This window comes from Leopardus geoffroyi, chromosome A3 (assembly GCF_018350155.1).
Source record: "Leopardus geoffroyi isolate Oge1 chromosome A3, O.geoffroyi_Oge1_pat1.0, whole genome shotgun sequence".
NCBI classification, from domain to species: domain Eukaryota; kingdom Metazoa; phylum Chordata; class Mammalia; order Carnivora; family Felidae; genus Leopardus; species Leopardus geoffroyi.
In genome coordinates, this window is record NC_059336.1 from 110,312,296 (window position 1) to 110,335,612 (window position 23,317).

The following is a 23,317-nucleotide window of genomic DNA, read 5'->3' on the forward strand; positions in this document are numbered from 1 at the left end:
CCTTCGCTTCTTTTTAGAGAGGCCTTTTCTTACTAATCTGAACGAAACAGTAAGAACTCACACTATTCATTTGTTTATTCGGTAAACTTTGCCTCTCTCCACTAGAATATAAACTCACAAGGGCAGAGACTTTGTTGTGTTCACTGTTTCATCCCAGTGCCTGGAATAGTGCTTGGCATATAATAAGTGCACAATAAACATTTCTTGAATGAATGAATGAATGAACTCTCAGTATTGACTATGAGTCTATTTGAATATCTTTTTTTACTGCCTAGGGCTCCTAGAGTTTCTTTTGGTTTCCTTCACGGACCTGTGTCTTATGAACTGCTGACTTGGCTTTTACAGAGCAGCCTAGCTAGGTTCTAAGATGTCAGTTGTCCATGTACCCAATATTTTACATCCTTTGACTGTTGGTTTCTTAGTAAGTTGGTGTGGAAACTTTTTCATCTAGAGCAGTCACTTGTATTAGCAGCTAAATTTTTGGTATTGGAGGGGAACGAAGGATAACATTTAGGAAAGAATGGTTCATTTATTCTTTTTAAGACTTTATTTTTAAGTAATGTCTATACCCAGTGTGGGGCTTGAAGTTACAACCCCAAGATCAAGGGTTGCATGCCCGACGGACTAAGCCAGCCAGGTGCCCCAAGAATGGTTCATTTCTTACCAAACTTTTCCTTATCTTGAATATTTTCATTTATGGTTTTATGCCTAATGTAATATAGATTTTAACTTTTGAGTATTTTTTATTTTGATTGAAAGGTAATGAAAGCACACATAAGAAAAAAGCTGATAATGTTCTTTATTTTTTATAACAGACTGACGTAAAGGAAAAACAGAAAAAACTTGTTGAACAATTAACTGGATTAATAAGTAGTTCACCTGGACCACCTACACGAAAATTGTTAGCTAAAAATCTGGCAGCACTTTATAGCATTGGGGATACTTTTACTGTTTTTCAAACACTTGATAAATGTAATGATATTATCAGAAATAAAGATGACACTGCAGCCTACTTACCAACAAAACTGTAAGTACTTAATTTGACGTTTTGGTTTTTTTAGAGTCACTTATCTTAATAAGGGACTACTGATCATAAAGACCCCGAGGTCAATGGAACCTGAGGCATGCTGCTTGACAATGAAAGCTCTAAGTAGGTCTGGGGAAGGGTTTCTTTTTCAATATGTGTTTCATCGCCCCTGGGACTTTTCAGTAAACTACAGAGAATTGGTGTGGTGTCCGCAATTTGCACAGAGTTCTCTTGGTAAATTTGGATGGAGAGAATATTCTTGACTGAGATAGAAAGAAAAGTCAAGAATTTCTAAGTGATGGGATTAAGGCAGGAATGGGCAAACTAGCCCACAGGCCGAATCCAGCCTGCTGCCTATTTTGTAAATAAAGTTTTATTGGAATACAGACATATTCATTCGGGTGGTAGCTGCTCTCATGTTATAATGGCAGAATTGAATAGCTGAGACAGAGACCATTTTGCCTGCAAATTTGCTGACCTCTAAATTAAGGGCTTACCCAACTCGTGGCTCGAACTTGTGGTTTGGGTCAAAGACAGACATTTTCAGAGCAAGCCTTAAGAATAATGGCAATGGGGTACGTCCTATGAAAGGGTCAAATAAGAAAATCAGCAGTTAGAGTACAGTGAGGAGTGTTGTCCGGGGTGGGGTGGGGAGGGGGAAATGACACCTAAATAAGCTTAGCTGTGGTGTGAGCGGAGAGCAGTGTTAGGAAGGCTTCTCAACAAAGCATCAGCCAAAGAAGATCAACAACAGGGAAGGACACATGGAAATAGTCAAGTAAGTGGTTAGATGGGAAGAAGGGAAGGTGGATGTGATAGGCCAGGGATTGACAGACATCATGAAAAAGAGCCAGGTAATAACTATTTTTGGCTTATAGGACCATATATACATTTCTGTTGCAACTACTCGCCTCTGCCCAAGACTGTATGTAAATAAACGAACATAGCTGTGTTCCAGGGAAACTTTATTTACAAAACCAGGTGGCAGGCTGGATAATGGGTCAGATTCAGCCTGCAGGCAGTAGTTTGCCAACCTGTTTTCTAGGCAAAGGAAACTTCTCATTGGAAACAGAAGTAGGTTCTTTATACTTTACAGAGCTTTTCAGAAAGATGCAAAGTAGAGGAGGGAACAAGTCATGAGGGGAAGATGAGAAGTTCAGTTCTGGGTGTGCTGACTTGCAGGACAGGAGGCAATATCCAAGGGACAGTGTGTATAGTCGGTAGTTGGAAGTCGTGGTCTGGATATCAGAGCTCTGAGTTGAGAACGTAGCTTTTGGCAAGTAGAACTCTTTGGTATGGATAGTTACCTAGAAAGAGTTACTGTTTGAGAACAGAGACTGGCCAGAGATACATCTCTAGAACACCATGCAAGGGGCCTGGGCCAGTTTAATAGCTTACAGAGGAAACAGGGACATTATTCTGAACCTGGACACTGATTTTTAAGTCTGTTTTCAACTGCATAGGTATGTTGTGACTAGATTCTATGTTGTTTGGGATAGATGTAGATCTCAAAAGTTTTGGAAGAGATTAGAGAGCACCAGTGCTTTCCAGTTTAATTTGGAATTTGAAACTAAACTTTGGTGGTTTAGTTCTCCACCACTTAGCAAATCCACACATGATCTTCTAGTTCTGCTTAAGTAGAATTTATTACATATTGCATATTATTCATATGTATTTCCAGTGGATTCATGGATTCTGTTTAGGAATTCCCTGAATATTCTGGTATGTGACCTCAGTCATTTTTAGTTTTGTTATCAGCCTGGAGAGTATTGAAAAAAGCACAGGATTTAGAGTCAAACAGATGAAGGTTGATTCCCTGATTCTGTTATTTATTACATATATGATAGTGAGGTGAGCATATTTAATGTTTCTGCCTCAGTAACTTGCTCAGGACACATAGCTATTAGGTGGAGGGTCCTAGGATTTAGGCATAGATCTGCCAGACTTCAAAGCTTATGCTCGTCACATAAATGGTCAAGTCACAACACAGTAAATAACATAATTTTGTGAAAATGAATGGTTGACATGGAGTGTTATATATAATGAGAGAAGAGAAGGAATCGTTGTGGATTGGCATAATTTGGGAAGTTTTCATGAAAGGAAAACTTCGTTTTTTTTCCAAAGGATGGGTAGGATTTCTTACATAAATATATTTCTTCTCTTGTATTCCTAACAATACAGTTCGATTAATGGTAGTATTTGTTGTGATTATAATGAATAGGTAGGTAAACAAGATGTTTTTGAAAGCTGAAAATTAAGGATTTGTAGCCAAAAGTGTCCTGCACAAATACAAACTGATTTCTGAAAATGAGAAAGGTATCATGAAAATTGTTTTATTAACCTGAACAGTGACCAGTGAAAGCATCACTTCTTACAGGGCTGCAGTGGCTTGTGTTGGAGCATTTTATGAAAAAATGGGGAGAATGTTAGGAAGTGCATTTCCAGAAACAGTGAATAATCTTTTGAAATCTCTGAAAAGTGCAGAGGTAAGTTTTACAACAAATATTATTTAAATGTTTTGCTTTTGGCAGGAGTTAGATGTCAGTTAAAAATATATGTTTGCCTTTTTTTCCTGTCACTGTGGTACTCCTAGTGCTTAGCAAGAAGGTAATTTAAGATTATTACTTGCAAAAAAATACATCGCTTGCCCCTTCTTTAATGTATATTACCTTATATTTCAGTGTGAAGGAAAAGAATGCTTTTCCTTGGCACCTGGGCAAAAATAGGTTTACTTTTTATTTAGCCCTATGGATATTTTTGCATTGCCATTTTATCTGTCATAATTAATGTATTAGGCTCCAAGAGTTGCCCAGGGTAATGAATGTCCATGGGGACTTCAACAGAAATTTGTTGTCTCACAGTTCTGGAAGATAAGATCCCAAATCAACGTGTTTGGCAAGGCCATGCTTCTTCTGAAGACTTGTGAAGACTCCTTGCTTGCTTTCTTCCAGTGGTTGCTGGCAGTCCCTTGTTGTTCCTTGGTATTCCTTGATTTATAGACACATTTCTAATTTCTACTTCTGTTGTCACATAGTGTTCTCCCTCCGTACCTGTGTTCTACATCAAAATTCTTCTTTTCTTATGAGGATGCCAATTATTGGAGTAGGGCCACTTCAATAGAGTATGACCTTGTTTTTATTTAATTTCATACGCAAAGTCCTTATTTCCACATCAAGTTGTCTGCACAGGTAATGGGGCTTAACACTTGAACTAATCTTTTCGGAGGACACTATTCAATCCACAGCAGCTGCTATTTAGTAAAAATAGTTCTATTCTGTGATGTCAGTTTCGTGTTACTTCTGAAACTTCCTTATCAACTTGGTGTTGACTAAAACTGGACCAAGCCCTGGACTCTTACAGTCTAATTCCTTCATCTCAGAAAGGTAAAGATTTCTTGGACAATCCTTCTTCTGGGAATCATTTGTCCATTCATTTATTAAACAATGATTGAGGACATACTGTCAGGTAGTAAGCACATAAAGATGAACAAGATGTGGTCCCTGACCTCATCAAGTCTAGTGGAAGAGATCTGTGTTTGAATAAGTGTAAGAGTATGACAACAGGAACTACAAAAAGATGAAGGTTTAGCATATCTCTGTGACACATTTTTTAAATGTGTTGGATGGTTCTTCTCTTAGAATGCCTGTATTACTTAACTACTGTTTTGCTTAACCATTCACATTCTGAGGTTTTGGATCCTTGAGATACACTTATAGTGAAGTTTTTGAATTTGTTTTCATGTTCTCATTAAGCTGCACTTCAACATATTGTGGAAACATTAGAATATGTTTTCTAGTTGTAACCTAATTTCTCAGAAAGGTATTCCTTAATTGAAGTTAATAACTACTCTTACCTTTCAGGTACTTTCTAGGATACTTTATTTTATTTTGGTTTTCATTACTTACTGTTTACAATTTAAAGGTAAGACTATGAGACCAGGAAGCCCAGAAAACTGTTGTGTTTTGGTATGTTCTTGTTTAAACATGGAATTTGTTTTACAACAAAGTTTTCAGTTTGATTTATGTTCACTTCTAGTCTCAAGGGCGAAGTGAAATCCTAATGAGTCTACAGAAAGTTCTGAATGGACTGGGAGGTGCGGCAGCTTCCTCTCATCGTGATATTTACAAGAATGCCAGATCCCTCTTGACTGACCGGTCAATGGCTGTTCGGTGTGCAGTTGCCAAGGTTAGTGCTTGGCCACTCGATAATGCTGTTCCTTCTCCTGCTTGCTCTTTTTTTTTTTTTTTTTAAGTTTTAAAATATGATAGTATGCTTAGTGTCCCCACGGGTTAGTTTCATTTTATAAAATTATGTATAAATGGAATCATGTGGTATGTGCTCTCTCTCTCTTTTTTTTTGGGGGGTGGTCTGGCTTCTTTCACTCAATGTAATTATTTTGAGATTCATCTATATTGTTACACATGTGTCAATAGTTCATTTTCTTTTCATTGCTGAGTAGTATTTCATTGTGTGGATGTACTGCAGTTGGTTTATTCCTTTACCGGTTAGGGACATTTGAGTTGCTTCCAGTGTAGACTATTACAAAAAAAGCTATGAACATCTGTGTACAAATTTTTGTGTGGACATATGCATTCATTTTACCTGGGTAAATACCCAGGAGTGGAATAACTGGATCCTATGATAGATTTGTGTTTCACTTTTTAAAAAATTGCCAAACGATTTTCCAAAGTAATCATACCATTTTACATTTCCACCAGCAATGTATGAGATTTCTAATTCCTCCACATCTTCACCAACATTTGGTGAGTCATGCTTGTTCATTTTAGCCATTCTTGTATAAATGTACCCACATCTCATTGTGGCTTTAATTTCTATTTCCCTAATGACTAATGATGAGCATATTTTTTATTATTTATTTATTTATTTTTACATGAAATTTATTGTCAAATTGGTTTCCATACAACACCCAGTGCTCATCCCAACAAGTGCCCTCCTCAATGCCCATCACCCACTTTCCCCTCTCTCCCACCCCCCCCCCAACCCTCAGTTTATTCTCAGTTTTCAAGAGTCTCTTATGGTTTGGCTCCCTCCTCTATAACTTTTTTTTTTCTTTCCCTCCGCCATGGTCTTCTGTTAAGTTTCTCAGGATCCACATAAGAGTGAAAACATATGGTATCTGTCTTTCTCTGTATGACTTATTTCACTTAGCATAACACTCTCCACTTCCATCCATGTTGCTACAAAAGGCCATATTTCATTCTTTCTCATTGCCAAGTAGTATTCCATTGTGTATATAAACCACAATTTCTTTATCCATTCATCAGTTAATGGACATTTAGCCTCTTTCCATAATTTGGCTATTGTTGAAAGTGCTGCTGTAAACATTGGGGTACAAGTGTCCCTATGCATCATCACTCCTGCATCCCTTGGGTAAATTTCCTTTCCCCCTGAGATCAGGAACACGACAGGGATGGCCACTCCCACTGCTGTTGTTTAACATAGTGTTGGAAGTTCTAGCATCAGCAATGAGACAAGAGAAAAACAAAGGCATCAAAATTGTCAAAGATGAAGTCAAGCTTTCACTTTTTGCAGATGACATGATACTATACATGGAAAACCTGATAGACTTCACCAAAAGTCTGCTAGAACTGATACATGAATTCAGCAAAGTTGCAGGATACAAAATCAATGTACAGAAATCAGTTGCATTCTTATACACTAATAATGAAGCAACAGAAAGACAAATAAAGAAACTGATCCCATTCACAATTGCACCAAGAATCATAAAATACCTAGGAATAAACCTAACCAAAGATGTGAAAGATCTGTATGCTGAAAACTGTAGAAAGCTTTTGAAGGAAATTGAAGAAGATACAAAGAAATGGAAAAGCAATCCCTGCTCATGGATTGGAAAAAATATTGTTAAAATGTCAATACTACCCAAAGCAATCTACACATTCAGTGCAATCCCAATCAAAATTGCACCAGCATTCTTCTCAAAGCTAGAACAAGCAGTCCTAAAATTTGTATGGAACCACAAAAGACCCCGAATAGCCAAAGTAATATTGAAGAAGAAGACCAAAGTGGGAGGCATCACAATCCCAGACTTTAGCCTGTACTACGAAGCTGTAGTCATCAAGACAGCATGGTATTGGCACAAAAACAGACACATATTTTGATGTGCTTATTGCCATCCATACCTTCTTTGGTGAAGAATCTCTTCAAATCCTTTGCCCATTGTTTTATGGAGTTGTTTTCTTATTATCGAGTTTTGATAGTACTTTATAATTTTTGTATGTATTCCTTTATCAGATACATGATTTGTAAATATTTTTTTCTCAGCCATGGACTGTCTTTTCATTCTCTAAATAGTGCTTTTCTAAGAAGAGAAGTTTTGAATTTGGTCCAAGTCCAATTTACCAATTTTTCTTATATAGACCATACTGCTGGTTTTGTATCTTAAGAAAACTTCCTAACTGAAAGTTTCTCTTATGTTTCCTTCTAGAAGTTTAATAGTTTTATACTTAGATATACACTCCATTTTGAGTTAATTTTTTAATATAGTGGAAAGTATGAATCAAAATTCTTTGTTTTATGATCCATTTTGAGTTATTTTTTTAATATGGTACAAGGTATGAATCAAGGTTCTTTTTTTCCTTTTTTTCTTTTTTGCACACGTATATTCACTTGTTCCACCACCATGTTGAAAACACTATCCTTTCTTCACCTAACTTGCATTTGAACCTTTGTTGAAAGTTGATTGTCCATATATGTATGGGTCTATTTTTGGACTCTTATGTTCCATTGATCTATTTTGATGTCAATAACACCGTCGTAATTACTGTACCTTCATAAGTCTTGAAACTAAGTAGTATTAACCTTCCAACTATGTTCTTTTTCAAAATAGTATTCTAGGCTCTTTGCATTTCCATATGAATTTTAGAATTAGTTTATCAATTTGTAGAAAAATAACATGCTAGGATTCTGATTCATGTTGGTATTTTGCAATGAATCTATAGATCAATTTAGGAAGAGTTGATATCTTTTTTCCTTTTTTTTTTTTTTTCACATTTTAATTTAAATTCTGGTTAGTTAATATATAGTGTAATATTGGTTTCAGGAGTAGAATCTAGTGATTCATCACTTATATATAACACCCAGTGCTCATCACAAGTACCCTCCTTAATACACATTACCCATTTAGTCCATCCCCCCCCCCACCTCCCTCCATCAACCCTGTTTGTTCTCTATCACTGAGTCTCTTATGGTTTGCTTCCCTCTCTCTCCCCCCCTTCTCCTTTGTTCATATGTTTTGTTTCTTAAATTCCACATATGAGTAAAATAATATGGTATTTGTCTTTCTTTGACTTATTTCACTTAGCATAATATGCTCTAGCTCTATCCATGTGATTGCAAATGACAAGATTTCATTCTTTTTGGCTGAGTAATATTCCATATGTATATATATATATATATATATATATATATATATATATATATACATGTATATATATATGTATATATATATAACTTATTTCACTTATTACATATATAACATACACTTATTAAGTGTATATATATGACTTATTTCACTTAGCATAATATGCTCTAGCTCTATCCATGTGATTGCAAATGACAAGATTTCATTCTTTTTGGCTGAGTAATATTCCATATGTATATATATATATACATGTATATATATATATGTATATATATATAACCACATGTTCTTTATCCATGGAAGAGTTGACATCTTAACAATATTAAATCTTCTAACCCTTGAATATGATATATCTCTCCATTTATTTAGGTCTTCTTTGTTTTCTCTTAACAACACTTTGTGGAGTCTAGGTGTAGGTTGTGTACATCTTTTGTCAGATTTATTCTTAAGCATTTTATATTTTTGATGCTATTTTAAATGATATTGATTTTTAAAATTTTAATTTCTAATTGTTCATTGCTAACACAGAAATACAATTGGTTTTTGTATATTGACCTTGTATCTGTCAGTGTTACTAAGTGACTTATAAGTTCTGTCAGCTCTTTTAATGGATTCTGTCAGATATTCTACATAGACAATCATGTTGTCTAAGAATAAAGACAGTTTTATTTGTTTTCCAACATGGGTGTCTCTTGCTCTGGCTAAATCCTTCAGTACAATGTTGAATTAAAAACATGAGAGCAAAGGGGCGCCTGGATGGCTCAGTTGGTTAAGTGTCTGACTTCGGCTCAGGTCATGATCTCATGGTTCGTGAGTTCGAGCCCCACGTCGGTCTCTGTGCTGACAGCTCAGAGCCTGGAGCCTGCTTCGGATTCTGTGTCTCCCTCAATCTCTGCCCCTCCCCTGCTCACACTCTGTCTCTCTCTTTCTCTCTCTCTCTCTCAAAAATAAATAAAACATTAAAAACAAAAACGAAAACATGAGAGCAAAGATCCATGTCTTATTCCAGATCCTTAAGGAGAAAATATTCAGTACTTTGCCATTTAGTGTTAAGTGTTGGTTTTTCTTGATGACTTTTACCAAATTGAGGAAGTGCGCTTATATTCCTAGCTTGCTAAGAGGTTTTAGCAGGAATGGATGTTGGATTTTGTCAAATGCCTTTTGTTTTATATTTGATTTCTTGTGTTGTTTTTGTTGTTGCTGTTTTCGAGTTAAACTTCTTACTTTAAGATAATTGTAGATTTACATGCAATTATAAGAAGTAATATAGAGAAGTCTTTATAAACTTTTACCCAGTTCCCTCCAATGGTAATATCTTGCAAAAATATAGTACAATATTACAACTAGTTTAATACAGTGTTGATATTGACACAATCCATTGATCTTGTTTAGTTTTCCCAGTTTTACTTGTATACAAATTCAATTTTATAAATAGATATTGGGCTATTTAGGTTATATATTTCTTCTTCAGTGAGTTATCTATCTCATTTAAGTTGTCAAATTTATTGGCATCAAGTTGTTTATAATATTCTATTTGTTCTTTTAATATATATTGAATCCGTAATGATGTGACCTTTTTCATTCCTGATTCTGGTGATTTGTGTCTTCTCCCTTTTTCCTTCATTTGTCTGGCTAGAGATTTGTCAAATTTATTGGTCATCACAAAGAAGCAGCTTTTGGTTTTATTTCTGTTTTTCTTTTCAGTTTTCTACTTTGGCTCTTTTATCTTATTATTCTCTTTTTTTCCCTGCTTACTTTGTGCTAAATTTGCTCTGCATCATCTAGTTTCTTAAGGGGAAGCTGAGGCTATTGATTTAAGACTTTTCTTCTTTCTAATATAAGAATTACTGTTAAATATGTTCTCCAAAGTACTGAAAACTCAAGGCAGTAAGCTGGGACAATTATAGGGTTAACTTTATTTTCCATCTCCTAAGGCTCACTGTGCTTCATTGCCTGATGTCCAGCGTCTTGAAAACTATTGTTTCATATATTTTAATTTAATTTTTTTAGTTATTTCAGGAGAAAGAGTAAATCTGATTCTTATTATATCTATGGAAGTGGAAGTTCTAGGATGTACTTTATTTTTTTTCTCTTTTCTTTTCTTTTTAATTCCAGTGTCTACTAGAACTACAGAATGAAGCTGTGTTCATGTGGACTGCTGAACTGGAAAATATTGCCACTCTCTGTTTTAAGGCTTTGGAAAACTCAAATTATGGGGTTCGAGTGGCAGTGTCTAAACTCTTAGGAACAGTCATGGCTACAGCATTGATGCCAAAACAGGCAACAGGTATTGTTTGCCAGCCCCTAATGTACATTATAACAGATACTTGAAGGTATATGGAATTCATCTAAGAGAGTTCTTTCTTAGGGGCAAGCCACTTTAAAGTTTTAAATTGTTGAGTATCTTTGTCTACTACCCAAATGGAATTTTTCTTGATATAGGCATTTTTTATGGTTTTAACATACAAGATAATATATATCAAGTATACTAGATATATAAGCAAGTAAGATTTATGAAGTGGTATTGTGTAATCGTCAAGGGACCAGAGTCTGGCACTTTATATGCTTTCTTTCAATCTCTGTGAGTAGACCCTTCTTATAGTACAGTATTTGGTATTTTTGTTTTTTTGTGTTTGTTTTTGTGTCTCTTTATCTTCAATTATTTCACTCTGTGCAATTAGATGATGATGACAAGTAACATTTACCAAGCTCTCTGTGCCAGGCACTGAATTAAGCGTATAACAAAATTGTTTTATTTAATCCTCACAAAAGCTCTGTGAATTATAAGTACTATTTATTTATTTACTTTTAAATGTTTATTTTTGAGAGAGAGGGTGTGCGCACATGTGGGCACATGGGAGGGGTAGGGGAGGGGGACAGAGGATATGAAACGGTCTCTGTGCTGACAGCAGAGAGCCCGATGCAGAGCTCCAACTCATGAACCTTGAACTCATGAATCGTGAGATCATGACCTGAGCTGAAACCAAAGTCGGATGCAACCAACTAAGCCACCCAGGCGGCCCTATAAGTACTGTTATTTTATAAACAAGGAAGTCGAGCGATTATATTAATTTATGTTCTGTTAAGTGTTAAGTGTCAGAACTGAAATTCAAACCCAGGCAGCCAAATTCCAAAGTTAACATACTTAATCATGAGCTTTATACCTCTTCTACAGACTTTTTGTGAGGATTATGTTTGCAGCTGTTTGTGAAAGGACTTTGTAAAATATGAAGCTCTGTATAAGGGAGGGCAAGTCAGCGGCAGTCCAGTGACATTTTAATTTATTGCTAACCATTGTGTAAAAAGCATGTATTTGACAAAGTTTCTTTGAGTCCACCTCAGCTGGGAATGAGGGCTGTGATCAATGAGGGCTGTGGGTGTGCTTTGTCCTTGTGTTACATATATCAAGGTTAACATTATTATTAAGCTATTTTTTACATCGATTTATTGAATTGCCTTTAACATCTAGCTCATTCCATTTCCTAGCATTTAGCTTCAAAGTTGAATTTATTTTTACAAGTATATTGTAAATGTAAAGACTGTAAGAGAACGAAAGGACCCTATCTCCTTTGTAGTAAAGAATCCTTGAAAATAATTCCTTGAATTTTAAGCTAGATTTGTAAGAAAGTGTTACTCAACTAATAGCAAGATATATTGCTTATGAATTTATTTTTCTTCCTGAAAGTAATGCGGCAGAATGTGAAGCGAGCGACATTTGATGAAGTCTTAGAACTCATGGCCACAGGATTTCTACGTGGAGGGTCAGGTTTTCTAAAGAGTGGTGGAGAAATGTTAAAAGTCGGAGGGTCTGTTAATCGTGAAGTGAGAGTTGGAGTCACACAGGTTTGTAATGTATACATATAAAAGAATTCTGTTTGCATCGCTTATGAAATCTCATGGAACATTCTTACTAAGTAACAGTACACCCAAGTTTTTAACCTTGTCTGGTTTCTTTCAAAACATTTATTTTACCAAATGAATGAATTACATTCAGATTCCAAATTACACACTTATATGGAAAGATAGATTCTTAATGATGTGTAAATAAGCCTTTGTCTACTATATTTATATAAGTATCTAATAACATTTTCCCAAATTTTACTTGGCAAAAATCAGATGTAAAATAATTCAGTTTTATTTGAAATTATATTCAAATAGATTTAGGCATTTAGATGTTAATGTTCTCCAGCTACCCTGTAGCCAACCATATTGGTTAATACTTTGATTGGATTATCATTAATGATTAATCACCAGTGTAATTATGAAATGAATCCTGACTTGGAATTATAATTTCTAAATAATAATTAACCAAATAAGGTATTATGGGTAATGATCCAAGAATAATTAATATATTATAAGATAAAATGTTTCTTTGTGATCTTAGTCAAAATCACTCCAGCTTGTTCCTATACTTGTTCCTAAAACAAGTATAAAATAATAGTAAGCCATTTTTATCTTACTATCATAAGCAACTATTTTCCAGGTCCATGTTTGTTTAGGATGTGTGAGTTTTCTTAGTCCTATAACCTTTTACCTTCCTCATAATTAGGGTGAATTCAGCTTTCTTTCCCCATTCTCTTTTTGTGTTTTTTCATGAAGCTATTATCTTAAGGACAGTTTTTAATCCACCAGGTCTCAAGTTTTCAATTTTCTCAACTTTCATCTCAAATATAAGTTATTTTGCATGCTGTCATCATGTATTTCTGTGTTTGCTTTATCTGTAATTTCAGTTCATTTATATAATTTATCTTTATTTATAGGCGTATGTCGTTTTTGTGACTACATTGGGTGGTCAGTGGTTGGAGCGTAGCTTTGCTACGTTCTTGTCTCACGTACTTGATCTGGTCTCCCATCCTCGGGCAACACAAACTCACGTAGAGGCTGTGTACTCAAGACGATGTGTCTCCTTTATCCTAAGAGCTACCGTGGGCAGTTTGCTAGGTGAAAAAGCCCAGATTGCAGCTGCCAAAGAAATATGCCAAGCTATTGGGAAACAGATGAAAGCAGTAGGTAAGAATCGATATCTTGATGTGTCTGGTTGATTAGTCATTTAGTTTTGTATTATTATTCTTGATAAATATAATAGATCTGATTCATTCGTGTCACTTTCTAGACTGTGTTTAATAGTTTTATTGAGGACTCTTATTTTGTTACTCAAACAACATCATTACGGTGAAATAGAATTTTTACACATTTCGGTAGCGTGTTTGAAAGGTTAGGTTTTCTGTTTTATTTCCAGTACCTATACTGGTGTTAGAGCTCTCCTGGTAAGCTCTGTTGTGCTTTGCTGTCTTTAAGGAACAGTCTGTTGTAATTTTTCTGCGTGGACCCTTTTTTTTTTTATAAACACAAGTTTGTTTGTTTGTTTGTTTTCCCTCCATTACTAGTCTTACTGTGAAAATGTGGTTATTAGCCCACAAGAGGATGCACTGTGAAACCTCAGTAATTCATAATTAAAAGAAATCCTTTTCAAAGAAATGTCCATTTATAAAATTTTCAGCTAACAAATATTGAGTATCTGAGATTTGCAAAGCAGTAATTCAGGGTTTGAATAATGAGTGACATAAAAGTTTCTTGCAATCCAGTTGGCTTGCAGTCCAATTAGGGAACTATATAAGGTGAAATATAAATTCTGGACAGTTCAGTTTTATTAATTCTGATCATGCAAATTATATTGCCTACTAGTGCTCTTTAGAAATAAGCATTTAATGAATAGAGAATACTCAGTAACTTATATTTAGAGAATATATATTAAACGTTTTCTAAAATCCATAAAAGTAAATTCACAAAGTTATAGTTTTGATTATTTTTTCTTTAAGTTTTTAAAAATATTTATTTTTTTAGAAAGAGAAAGAGAGAGACAGAGCATGAGTGAGGGAGGGGTAGAGAGAGAGAGGGAGACAGAGAATCTGAAGCAGGCTCCAGGCTCTGAGCTGTCACCACAGAGCCCAATATGGGGCTCGAACTCACAGTCCCTGAGATCATGACACAAGCCGAAGTCGGACACTTAACCAACTGAGCCACCCAGGCACCCCTAGCTTCCATTGTTTATAATAGCTTACTTAGCAAACCATTTTTAAATGTATAGGGTTAACTAAAAGTTATGAATTGTGAATTAAAGGGTGTTTAAATGAATGAGGCATCATTCTTTAGTTATCTTAAAATAGTAGTCTGTCCTAATTTCACAACTTGACAAATACTTGTACGTTGATGTGTGGAAGAAATGTTTGAGTGCCAGAAACACTGCCAGGTTGTGGGAATAAAATAGCGGACCAGATATAGATAATACCTGGTCAAGGGGCTTATGGTTTAGTAATCAAAAGGTGGAGTTCATGCATTTCCAAGTCTAGAAATAGGTAAAAATAAAGAGGTCCGTAATGAAAATTACAGTCTGTAGTGTATTAATCTATTCTCTTCCATAATTAGGTATTATATATTTTTATAGTCTGTCAATACACAATGAATGCAATAAAGGTAAGGAAGTTTTACAGTCACATAAGGGTCTTAATCTTAAGGCAACAGACTAGCCATTTGATTTTTAAAAAAATCTTACAAGGCGTGCAGATGGCGTCACTTGGAGCTTCAGTTGCTGCACAGGGTTATCGAAGACAATGGCCAAGAGCAAACTAAGAGGGCAAAGGTCCAGGAATGGATTTCATATAGCCAGCCAAAAAATTTTAAGACTAAAAACAAAGCAAAACCAGTTACCACTAATCTTAAGAAGATAAACATTGTGAATGATGGAAAAGTTAACAGAGTGAATAAAGCTTTTGTAGATATGCAAAAAGAACTTGCATGTTTCTCCAAAGGACTTTCCCTTGAACCTCTGCAGAAATAGTCGATTCCTCAGCAGTGTCATGAAAATGAGCCAGTTAATGTTGATGAAGCAACAAGATTAATGGCTCAGTTGTAAGACACTGGTGATACATCAAATACCCCAAAAAGACCAATAAATTAAATGTTTTATATACAGTTTTAGTTTAAATATAAGTAAATAATAAATAAATAACTAAATAAATAAATAAACAAATAAATAAAAATTTAAACAATCTTAAAAGCAGAACTGAATGTAATGCTATATGTCTGGGATTTATGGGCCAGAATATATTCTCAATTAATTTGGCAAGGAATCTTCAGTTGTCTTTATGTTAAATACATTTTAATTCTAATAAAGGGTCAGGGAAGGGGGCAGCAAAGCTAAAGGAGCTTTGAAGAACATCTCAGTAAGAAATTCTAAAGCCAGTTTCCTTATAGATCTACTTCCTTTCTAGTCAGAAATTTGACACTGTTGCAGCACTTGAGATAGCAATAATAATAAAGTGACAGTAATGGCTGCTGACATTTGCTGAACATGTATTGCGGGCAGCATTGTGCTGTCTTCTTTAATCACCACAGTACCCGTTGAGATAGGCCCTTAACCCTCTCAGCAGATGAGGAATTTAAGACTCGGGTCAGCGGAGTATCTTGCCCAGAGTCACATAGCTGATGTGACTGGTGGAGATGGGACAGGAACCCAGGTTTCCTTTCTCCAGAGCCAGTGCTTTGTACAGTGTGATTTGCTACTGCTTACTAGAGCTAGGTGTATTCCTGAAAGCAGACAAGATATCCCAGTATGTATTGAAGTACTGTCATGATGTCATTAATCAGTGTGTTTAAGTCACTTCATCATTTAATTACACAAGTGTTCTGCTAAGAAATAATTACATACAGAGTTTTTAGCACGCAGACATCAACTGGTATAAATGTTGATACAAAAATACCTATTGTAGGGGGCGCCTGGGTGGCTCAGTCGGTTAAGCATCCGACTCTTGGTTTCGGCTCAGGTCACGATCTCAGAACTTCATGGGTTCAGGCCCCACCTGGGCTCTGTGCTGGCAGTGCAGAACCCACTTGGGATTCTCACTCTCTCCCTCTCTCTCTGCCCCTTCCCCACTCGCCCTATCTCTGTCTCTCTCAAAATAAATAAATAAACTTAAAATAAATATCAGTTGTATAAATCAAAAACATTATGTCACAATTTAACTCACCCACATCAAACACATGATTGTGTGTTTCCAGAAGCAGTCGTGAATGATACTAGCGGTGAAAACAAATCTGGAGCAGCAGACATCGCAGCAAGCCAGCATGTGATGGTCTGTGCCCTCCAGGAGCTCGGGAGCCTGGTGCAGAGCCTGAATGCTACCGCCTCTCCTCTTATTCAGGAAGCATCTATAGGTATGAGAATTCATTTACTTGCTGGGATTCTTTTCACTATTTAAAAAAGAAAGTCAGAAGTGTGACTGACTTAACTCCTGATTAGTTGCCCGTCATCATAATTAGCAGTTTTTAGATCATTTAGATCAGTTGGGTTTTATTTAAGTTAAGATTCACTGTAATTGTAAATGTTGAATAAATAGTGAAAGAAAGTTTGGGGAGACAAAGACGTCATGGTAGTTTGTAATAATTGGCTAACGTTTGTTAAATATTCATTTAATTTTTACATCATTTGTATTTTATTAGATGTAATTATACTCTTTTGTAGAAAATGTTTCTTTGAAGTTCTCTGCCGTTTCTGAGATGATGTTATGTGTTTTGTGGCAAAGTTCTGAATGTATGTGACTAAAACCATAATGATTATGATTTTAATCATTGTGTTACACGTAGTCTTCTAGTTCATGGAATCATTGGACTTCGTTAAAGAGTAATTTTTTTGAGTATTTCTTTTTAGGACTTTTGGAGACTGTGACTTCCGTGCTTCTTCATCCGAGTATGGCTGCTCGGCTTGCTGCCGCATGGTGTTTGCGCTGTGTGGCGGTGGCATTACCTTTCCAGTTGACACCCTTTCTAGACAGGTGTGCAGAACGGCTCAACAACTTGAAAACGTCACCGGAAGCTGTTAGTGGATACAGCTTTGCAATGGCTGCTCTGTTAGGTGGAGTTCATCAGTGTCCATTGGGCATTCCTCATGCCAAGGGAAAGGTACGACGGAATTATGAGTGCTGTCACATGGGCTTTAGTCTTTATTGGAACACCTCCTGTGTTTGATGCTGAGCTGGGTGATCAAACAATTTTAATATAATAGTATAAAATATAGTGTTATGCTAATATGGAGTTGACAGACCCTAATTCAAATTTGATATTTAATTCTTTAATTCTGTTGTCTGGGGGTAGTGTCATTTTATTTTAGAGAAAAAAAAAACAAACCCAAACCCTTAACAGTTATTATGTAGAAATCAGAGCTATTCTTTCAGCTTTTAGAGATAAAAATTCACATTGCTCTATTCAAAGATATCAGGAGAATATGCTATTGCATTTAGCATTTTGGTGATAATAATCAGTGGTTATTATGAGTCAGTTTTTTTCTTTTTCTTTCTACTATACCTACTAACACTATTATGGTTTTTTTTCTCAAGAATATTAAACATTTATGTAAATACTGTCCGCAACTTTACATATGTAGATTAGGGCTAGGTTTTTAACTTCTTACTCTTTCTGGGACATTAGGCCCAGATCCATTCACTCTTACGAGCTCCATAGCTACCACTCGAATATTGGCTTCCATCTCCCTTTGTCCTTCAACTGCCTCCTCTCTGATTATCCTGCCTGCAGTCTTTCTCCCGTCTCCCCACACCACTTGCATTTTTCACATTAGCTCCGAGACCCTTAGGGACTACCCGGTGCTCAGAGAGTAAATAGAATCCCCTCGGTCTGGTAAACTGGCACCTCCACAATTTGCTGTCATTCTACCCATTCATTCTGCGTTCCCACTGCTCTACTTAGACTAGTCGTCTTGCTCTCTTTCCATGCCTTTTGCAGCCTTCATGCCTGTGTTCACGCAATAGCATCTCATCCCCGTTCTTGGTCACATGAACCAAACGAATCTGTTTGTTTAGAGGCCCAATTCAAGTTCCATCTCTCTTATGAAATTTCTTCAGAGCTAATCTGTCTGCAATAACCTTTGCCCTTGTGGACCACTACTACATCTGCTTACTCTTTTGTCATTCATGTGCTGCTTGTTACTTCCCATTTCCCTGTGACTTCTCGAAGACTATAAGTGCTGTAAGATTATTTTAATGGCAGAAACATATTAAGAGTTCAACAAATCTTTTAATATAGGATAATGGTGCTACCGATAATAGCATTTCTTAAGTGGTTTCATGGACCCAGCAACTGTTCTGAGTGCTTTGCTGTATTAACTTATTTAATCCTTGCTGGAGTGAGGTTGGCATTCCTATTATTCCCATTTCCCCGGTGAGGGAACTGAGGCAGGGAGGTTAAGGTGTCCCAGATCAGAAAGCCGGGAAATGACAAAGCTGGGCTGTGAACCCAGGCAGTCTGGCTCTAGAGCTCTCTCTCAACCACTGTGCTGTTCAGGGTCTCCTCACAGACGACAGTGTGATCGAGATGAAGTAGGTCTTGATGTTGGATCTTTTAAAACATGTTAACAGGAACAACAAAAAAGAACAACTTCCTTTTTTAATAAGGCGCACTAGCTATGTATTTTCTTACTTGGTTTCTTTAATTTGTTTCAGTTAAAATCCAATTCTGAACTTCTCTTGCAGATGGTAGTTAGTATCGCTGAAGATCTCTTACGAACCGCTGCTCAAAATAGCAGGCTGTCTTTACAGCGCACCCAAGCTGGATGGCTTTTACTTGGAGCACTTATGACTTTAGGTATAGTTATATCTGAGTAGGATGTCGTCTTACTCTGTAAGTGTCAGTAGATTATAAATAAAATGTAATTTAAAAGTATTAAACTTAACATTCTAGACTTTGAATGACATGGTAAAATGGTGAAGGTGTTTTTCCTCTCATTTGGGAGTAGATTTCTATTTCTGGTAACTTCTGCTTAAGTACATTTAAGGAGAAAATGGTTAACAAAGTTTCACCTTAAAAAATAACAAAGTGTCACCAGAATAGCCCTGGTCTAACTAACTGGCTTAGTGTTAACCAAATGAGATAAGAGTATGGGGCCCATTCCATCCCCAAAGTGACGTGAGTGACATGATTTTAGTGGGGTGATAAAGTCACATTCCAGTGGTCTTGTTGGTGCGGCTTTTCTGGAGTTACCCTTCTCCCCTTCACTTTCCCAAGTGCTATGACAAACCTGACATGCAGGCAAAGTCTAGCACTGTACATAGAACAGAACTGTTGTCATGGTGATGGCGTGTGTCTTCTTTTTAGTTCACATGTCCAGCTTCCAACTTTAGTAGTAGATATGTGTTTTACTTACTGAATAAGAAGCACTTTGAGTTAGGGAGGAAGTGGAGGAAGGTGATCAAAAAGTAGAGACTCGCAGTTCTGAGATGAGTAAATACCGGAGATGCGATGTCCGGCATGCAGATATACTGCTCTGTGACAGACAGGAAAGCTGTCAAGAGAGTAGTAAATCCTGAGGCTTCCTATCACAGGGAGAACATTTTTTTAATTTCTTTTTCTTTTCTTTTCTTTTCTTTTCTTTTCTTTTCTTTTCTTTTCTTTTCTTTCCTATTCTTTTCTTATCTTTTCTCTTCTTTCTCTTTCTCTCTCTCTTTCTCTCTTCTCTCTTTCTCTCTTTCATTTTATTGTATCTATATGAGATGATGAATGTTGGCCAGACCTGTTGTGGTGCTCATTTCACACTATTTGTAACCCAAACCTTCACCTGATACAGTGATGTATGCCACTTATTTCTCAATCACACTGGAAAATAAAAGAAACATTTTGAAACTCTTACTGTCACAGATGAAGGTAGAGTGAAATGATATTATTAAAGCTTGTGTGGGGCTCTTTGACTTTTGTTTGTAATGTTTGTTTTATGTATGTATGGTTTCGTGTTCTCCTTTTCTCCGTTAGGACCATCTGTAGTTCGATACCATCTGCCCAAGATGTTGTTATTGTGGCGAAATGTTTTCCCTCGTTCTCTAAAGGAATTGGAGGCTGAGAAGGCCCGAGGCGATTCTTTTACCTGGCAGGTAACATTGGAAGGTCGTGCCGGAGCTTTATGTGGTAAGAACTGAAAGGGGTGTGCTCCCAGAATATAATTTTATTACGAAAATATTTGTGAGGTTAAGGAGAATCACTACTTCAGATTTTTATGTTAATGTGTAATGATGAACTCATAGACTTGTAGATTTAGAAAGAAACTTTGTAAACCATTTATTTTGGGGGGTGGGGAGAGAGAAAGAGAGCCCACGTGCATGCGTGCATGAGTAGGGGAGGGACAGACAGAGAGGGAGAGAGAGAATCCTAAGAAGGCTCTGCCTGTCAGCACTGAGCTCAAACTCACAAACCATGAGATTATGACCTGAGCCAAAACCAAGAGTCTGACGCTTAACTGACCAAGCCACCCAGGCATCCCATAAATAACCTAATTTTGGGATGGAAATGAAGCAGTGACTTGAAAGAGGAGGTTAGCATTAGTGGTCATCAGACAAGACTTAGAACCCAGGCCTCTTGAGTCCAGTTATTGCAGTCTTCTACCTGTCAAAGAGGCACTGTCACCACATAGAAAACCCAGTAGGTATTTAAAGGAAATGGGTATTGAGGAGGGCACCTTTTGGGATGAGCACTGTCCAATTTGACAATAAATTTCATATATTGAAAAAAAAAATAAAAGTTTAAAAAAAAATGAAAAAATAAAAATAAATAAAATAAAGGAAGAAGACACTCAGGATCTCCCAGGTCACTGAGTTGACAGTGAGTCTTTTCATGATGGACAAACAGCTGTTCCCTCCAGCATTATCAAATCTACAAATGTTGAGATGCATTTTTTTAGACATCCACATTACAAAAATTATTTGTTTAGAAGTCAGCAACTTACAGGAAAGGCTCCAGTTTTGTTTCAACTGGGAACTAGAATTACACTGGGTGACTCTGTTCTTTTTTGGTTGGAAAGTGCTTCTTTTTCCAAACCGTGGGAAACAGATGTATGCTTAAATCATAAAGGTGGCAGGGCAAGGTGTCAGTTTTGTTCCCAAACATCTGAGAGCTCTTTTTGTCTTAGTTCTATTGCTAAAGAGGCAGCAAAGATATTCCTTCTCACTGAGCCACTTTGTCCACCCTTGGTTCTGTCTTGCTTTCTTTGAGGTTATCTGAATTCAGTGATGTTAACAGACCTTTGAATTCCCACTCACAGAAATCTCCCTAACAGATATCTTCCCTCTCCCCACCTTTCTTCTAGCCTTTTCTAATGATATTTCTCTGTAGTTGCAGTTAGTTCTTCGTTTGATTTGACCTGATTTCAGAACCTTATATTTCATAATAATTAAGAATTAAAATTTTTATCTAGCAATGAGGAGTTTTGTCGCACATTGCCCTGAGCTCCTGACTGAAGATGTGATTAGAAAATTGATGACCCCAATTGAATGTGCCATGACCATGATGTCACAGTAAGTAAGCGATTATAACAAGTTAATGTTCAGTTTTACATACTGATAAATAATCATGTTTTGCACTCCCCTCTAATGTCATACAGGAAACATGTAAAACTTTACTTTTTTAAAATGAACTTAAAAACTATAGTCATGGAATGAATTGAAATAAAATTGTATTTTATACTGTTCCAATAAAGGTCACAGTATAAACTAAGATGAAAATGTTATACTTGCCAATGTATTTTGACAGTACATCGATACATTGCTGAAAATGTCTATAACACTTATTCTAGTAAGCTGACACCAACTGTACTTTTGATATTTTAGCATTCCGTCTGTAATTAAAGCCCATGGAGCTCATCTGAAAGCTAGTGCAGCAATGGTCCGTTTAAGACTTTATGATATCTTGGCTTTGTTACCTCCAAAGACTTATGAAGGTAAATGAAATTTGCATTATCTAATAAAAATTCTTCAGTGTATCTTTCTAGTTCTTCACAACATTACAGAGTTCTGACCAAGGCTGTCCCCTGACCATACAAAGGAAGACAACCATTTTACTTTTCTTCATGTAGAGTAGCTAACTCTCGTTGAGCACTTACTGTGTTCCAGGTTTGTTCTAATCCCTTTACGTGTATTATCTCCTTGGACTCTAACCACAACTTTATGAGGTAATTCACCTATATTTTATAGATGAAGAACCTCCGGTACAGAGAGGTGATGTAACTTACCTAAGTCTGAGATCTAGTAAGTGGCAGAGCTTGGATTCAGACCCAACTGGTTCAACTTCAGAGTCTCTGCTTTGAGTGGCTAAAATGAACAAATCAGGAGACTACAGATGCTGGAGAGGATGTGGAGAAACGGGACCCTCTTGCACTGTTGGGAATGCAAACTGGTGTAGCCACTCTGGAAAACAGTGTGGAGGTTCCTCAAAAAATTAAAAATAGACCTACCCTATGACCCGGCAATAGCACTGCTAGGAATTTACCCAAGGGATACAGGAGTGCTGATGCATAGGGGCACTTGTACTCCAACGTTTATAGCAGCACTTTCAACAATAGCCAAATTATGGAAAGAGCCTAAATGTCTATCAACTGACGAATGGATAAAGAAATTGTGGTTTATATATACAACGGAATACTACTTGGCAATGAGAAAGGATGAAATATGGCCTTTTGTAGCAACATGAATGGAAGTGGAGAGTGTTATGCTAAGTGAAATAAGTCATACAGAGAAAGAACAGATACCATACGTTTTCACTCTTATGTGGATCCTGAGAAACTTAACAGAAGACCACGGGGGAGGGGAAGGGGAAAAAAAAAGTTAGAGAGGAGGGAGCCAAACCATAAGAGACTCTTGAAAACTGAGAATAAACTGAGGGTTGAGGGGGGGTGGGAGAGAGGGGAAAGTGGGTGATGGGCATTGAGGAGGGCACCTGTTGGGATGAGCACTGGGTGTTGTATGGAAACCAATTTGACAATAAATTTCATATTAAAAAAAAACAACAGAGGCGCCTGGGTGGCTCAGTCGGTTAAGCGTCCGACTTCGGCTCAGGTC

General features: G+C 36.6%; 1 protein-coding gene and 1 pseudogene across 3 annotated transcripts in view; both read left to right on the forward strand.

Moving 5' to 3' along the window:
• Nucleotides 1–23,317, forward strand: part of HEATR5B (HEAT repeat containing 5B) — a 99,698-nt gene that overhangs the window by 3,321 nt on the left and 73,060 nt on the right. For all 3 annotated transcript variants that reach the window (XM_045447122.1, XM_045447124.1, XM_045447123.1), the window contains exons 3-14: nucleotides 816–1,027; nucleotides 3,405–3,513; nucleotides 5,063–5,212; nucleotides 10,545–10,716; nucleotides 12,115–12,272; nucleotides 13,190–13,439; nucleotides 16,488–16,643; nucleotides 17,137–17,387; nucleotides 18,971–19,082; nucleotides 20,244–20,396; nucleotides 21,679–21,778; nucleotides 22,091–22,200. In XM_045447122.1, coding sequence (XP_045303078.1) covers nucleotides 816–1,027; nucleotides 3,405–3,513; nucleotides 5,063–5,212; nucleotides 10,545–10,716; nucleotides 12,115–12,272; nucleotides 13,190–13,439; nucleotides 16,488–16,643; nucleotides 17,137–17,387; nucleotides 18,971–19,082; nucleotides 20,244–20,396; nucleotides 21,679–21,778; nucleotides 22,091–22,200 — 1,933 coding nt within the window. The remainder of the gene's footprint in view (nucleotides 1–815; nucleotides 1,028–3,404; nucleotides 3,514–5,062; nucleotides 5,213–10,544; nucleotides 10,717–12,114; nucleotides 12,273–13,189; nucleotides 13,440–16,487; nucleotides 16,644–17,136; nucleotides 17,388–18,970; nucleotides 19,083–20,243; nucleotides 20,397–21,678; nucleotides 21,779–22,090; nucleotides 22,201–23,317) is intronic.
• LOC123581242 lies at nucleotides 14,509–15,397 on the forward strand (annotated as a pseudogene).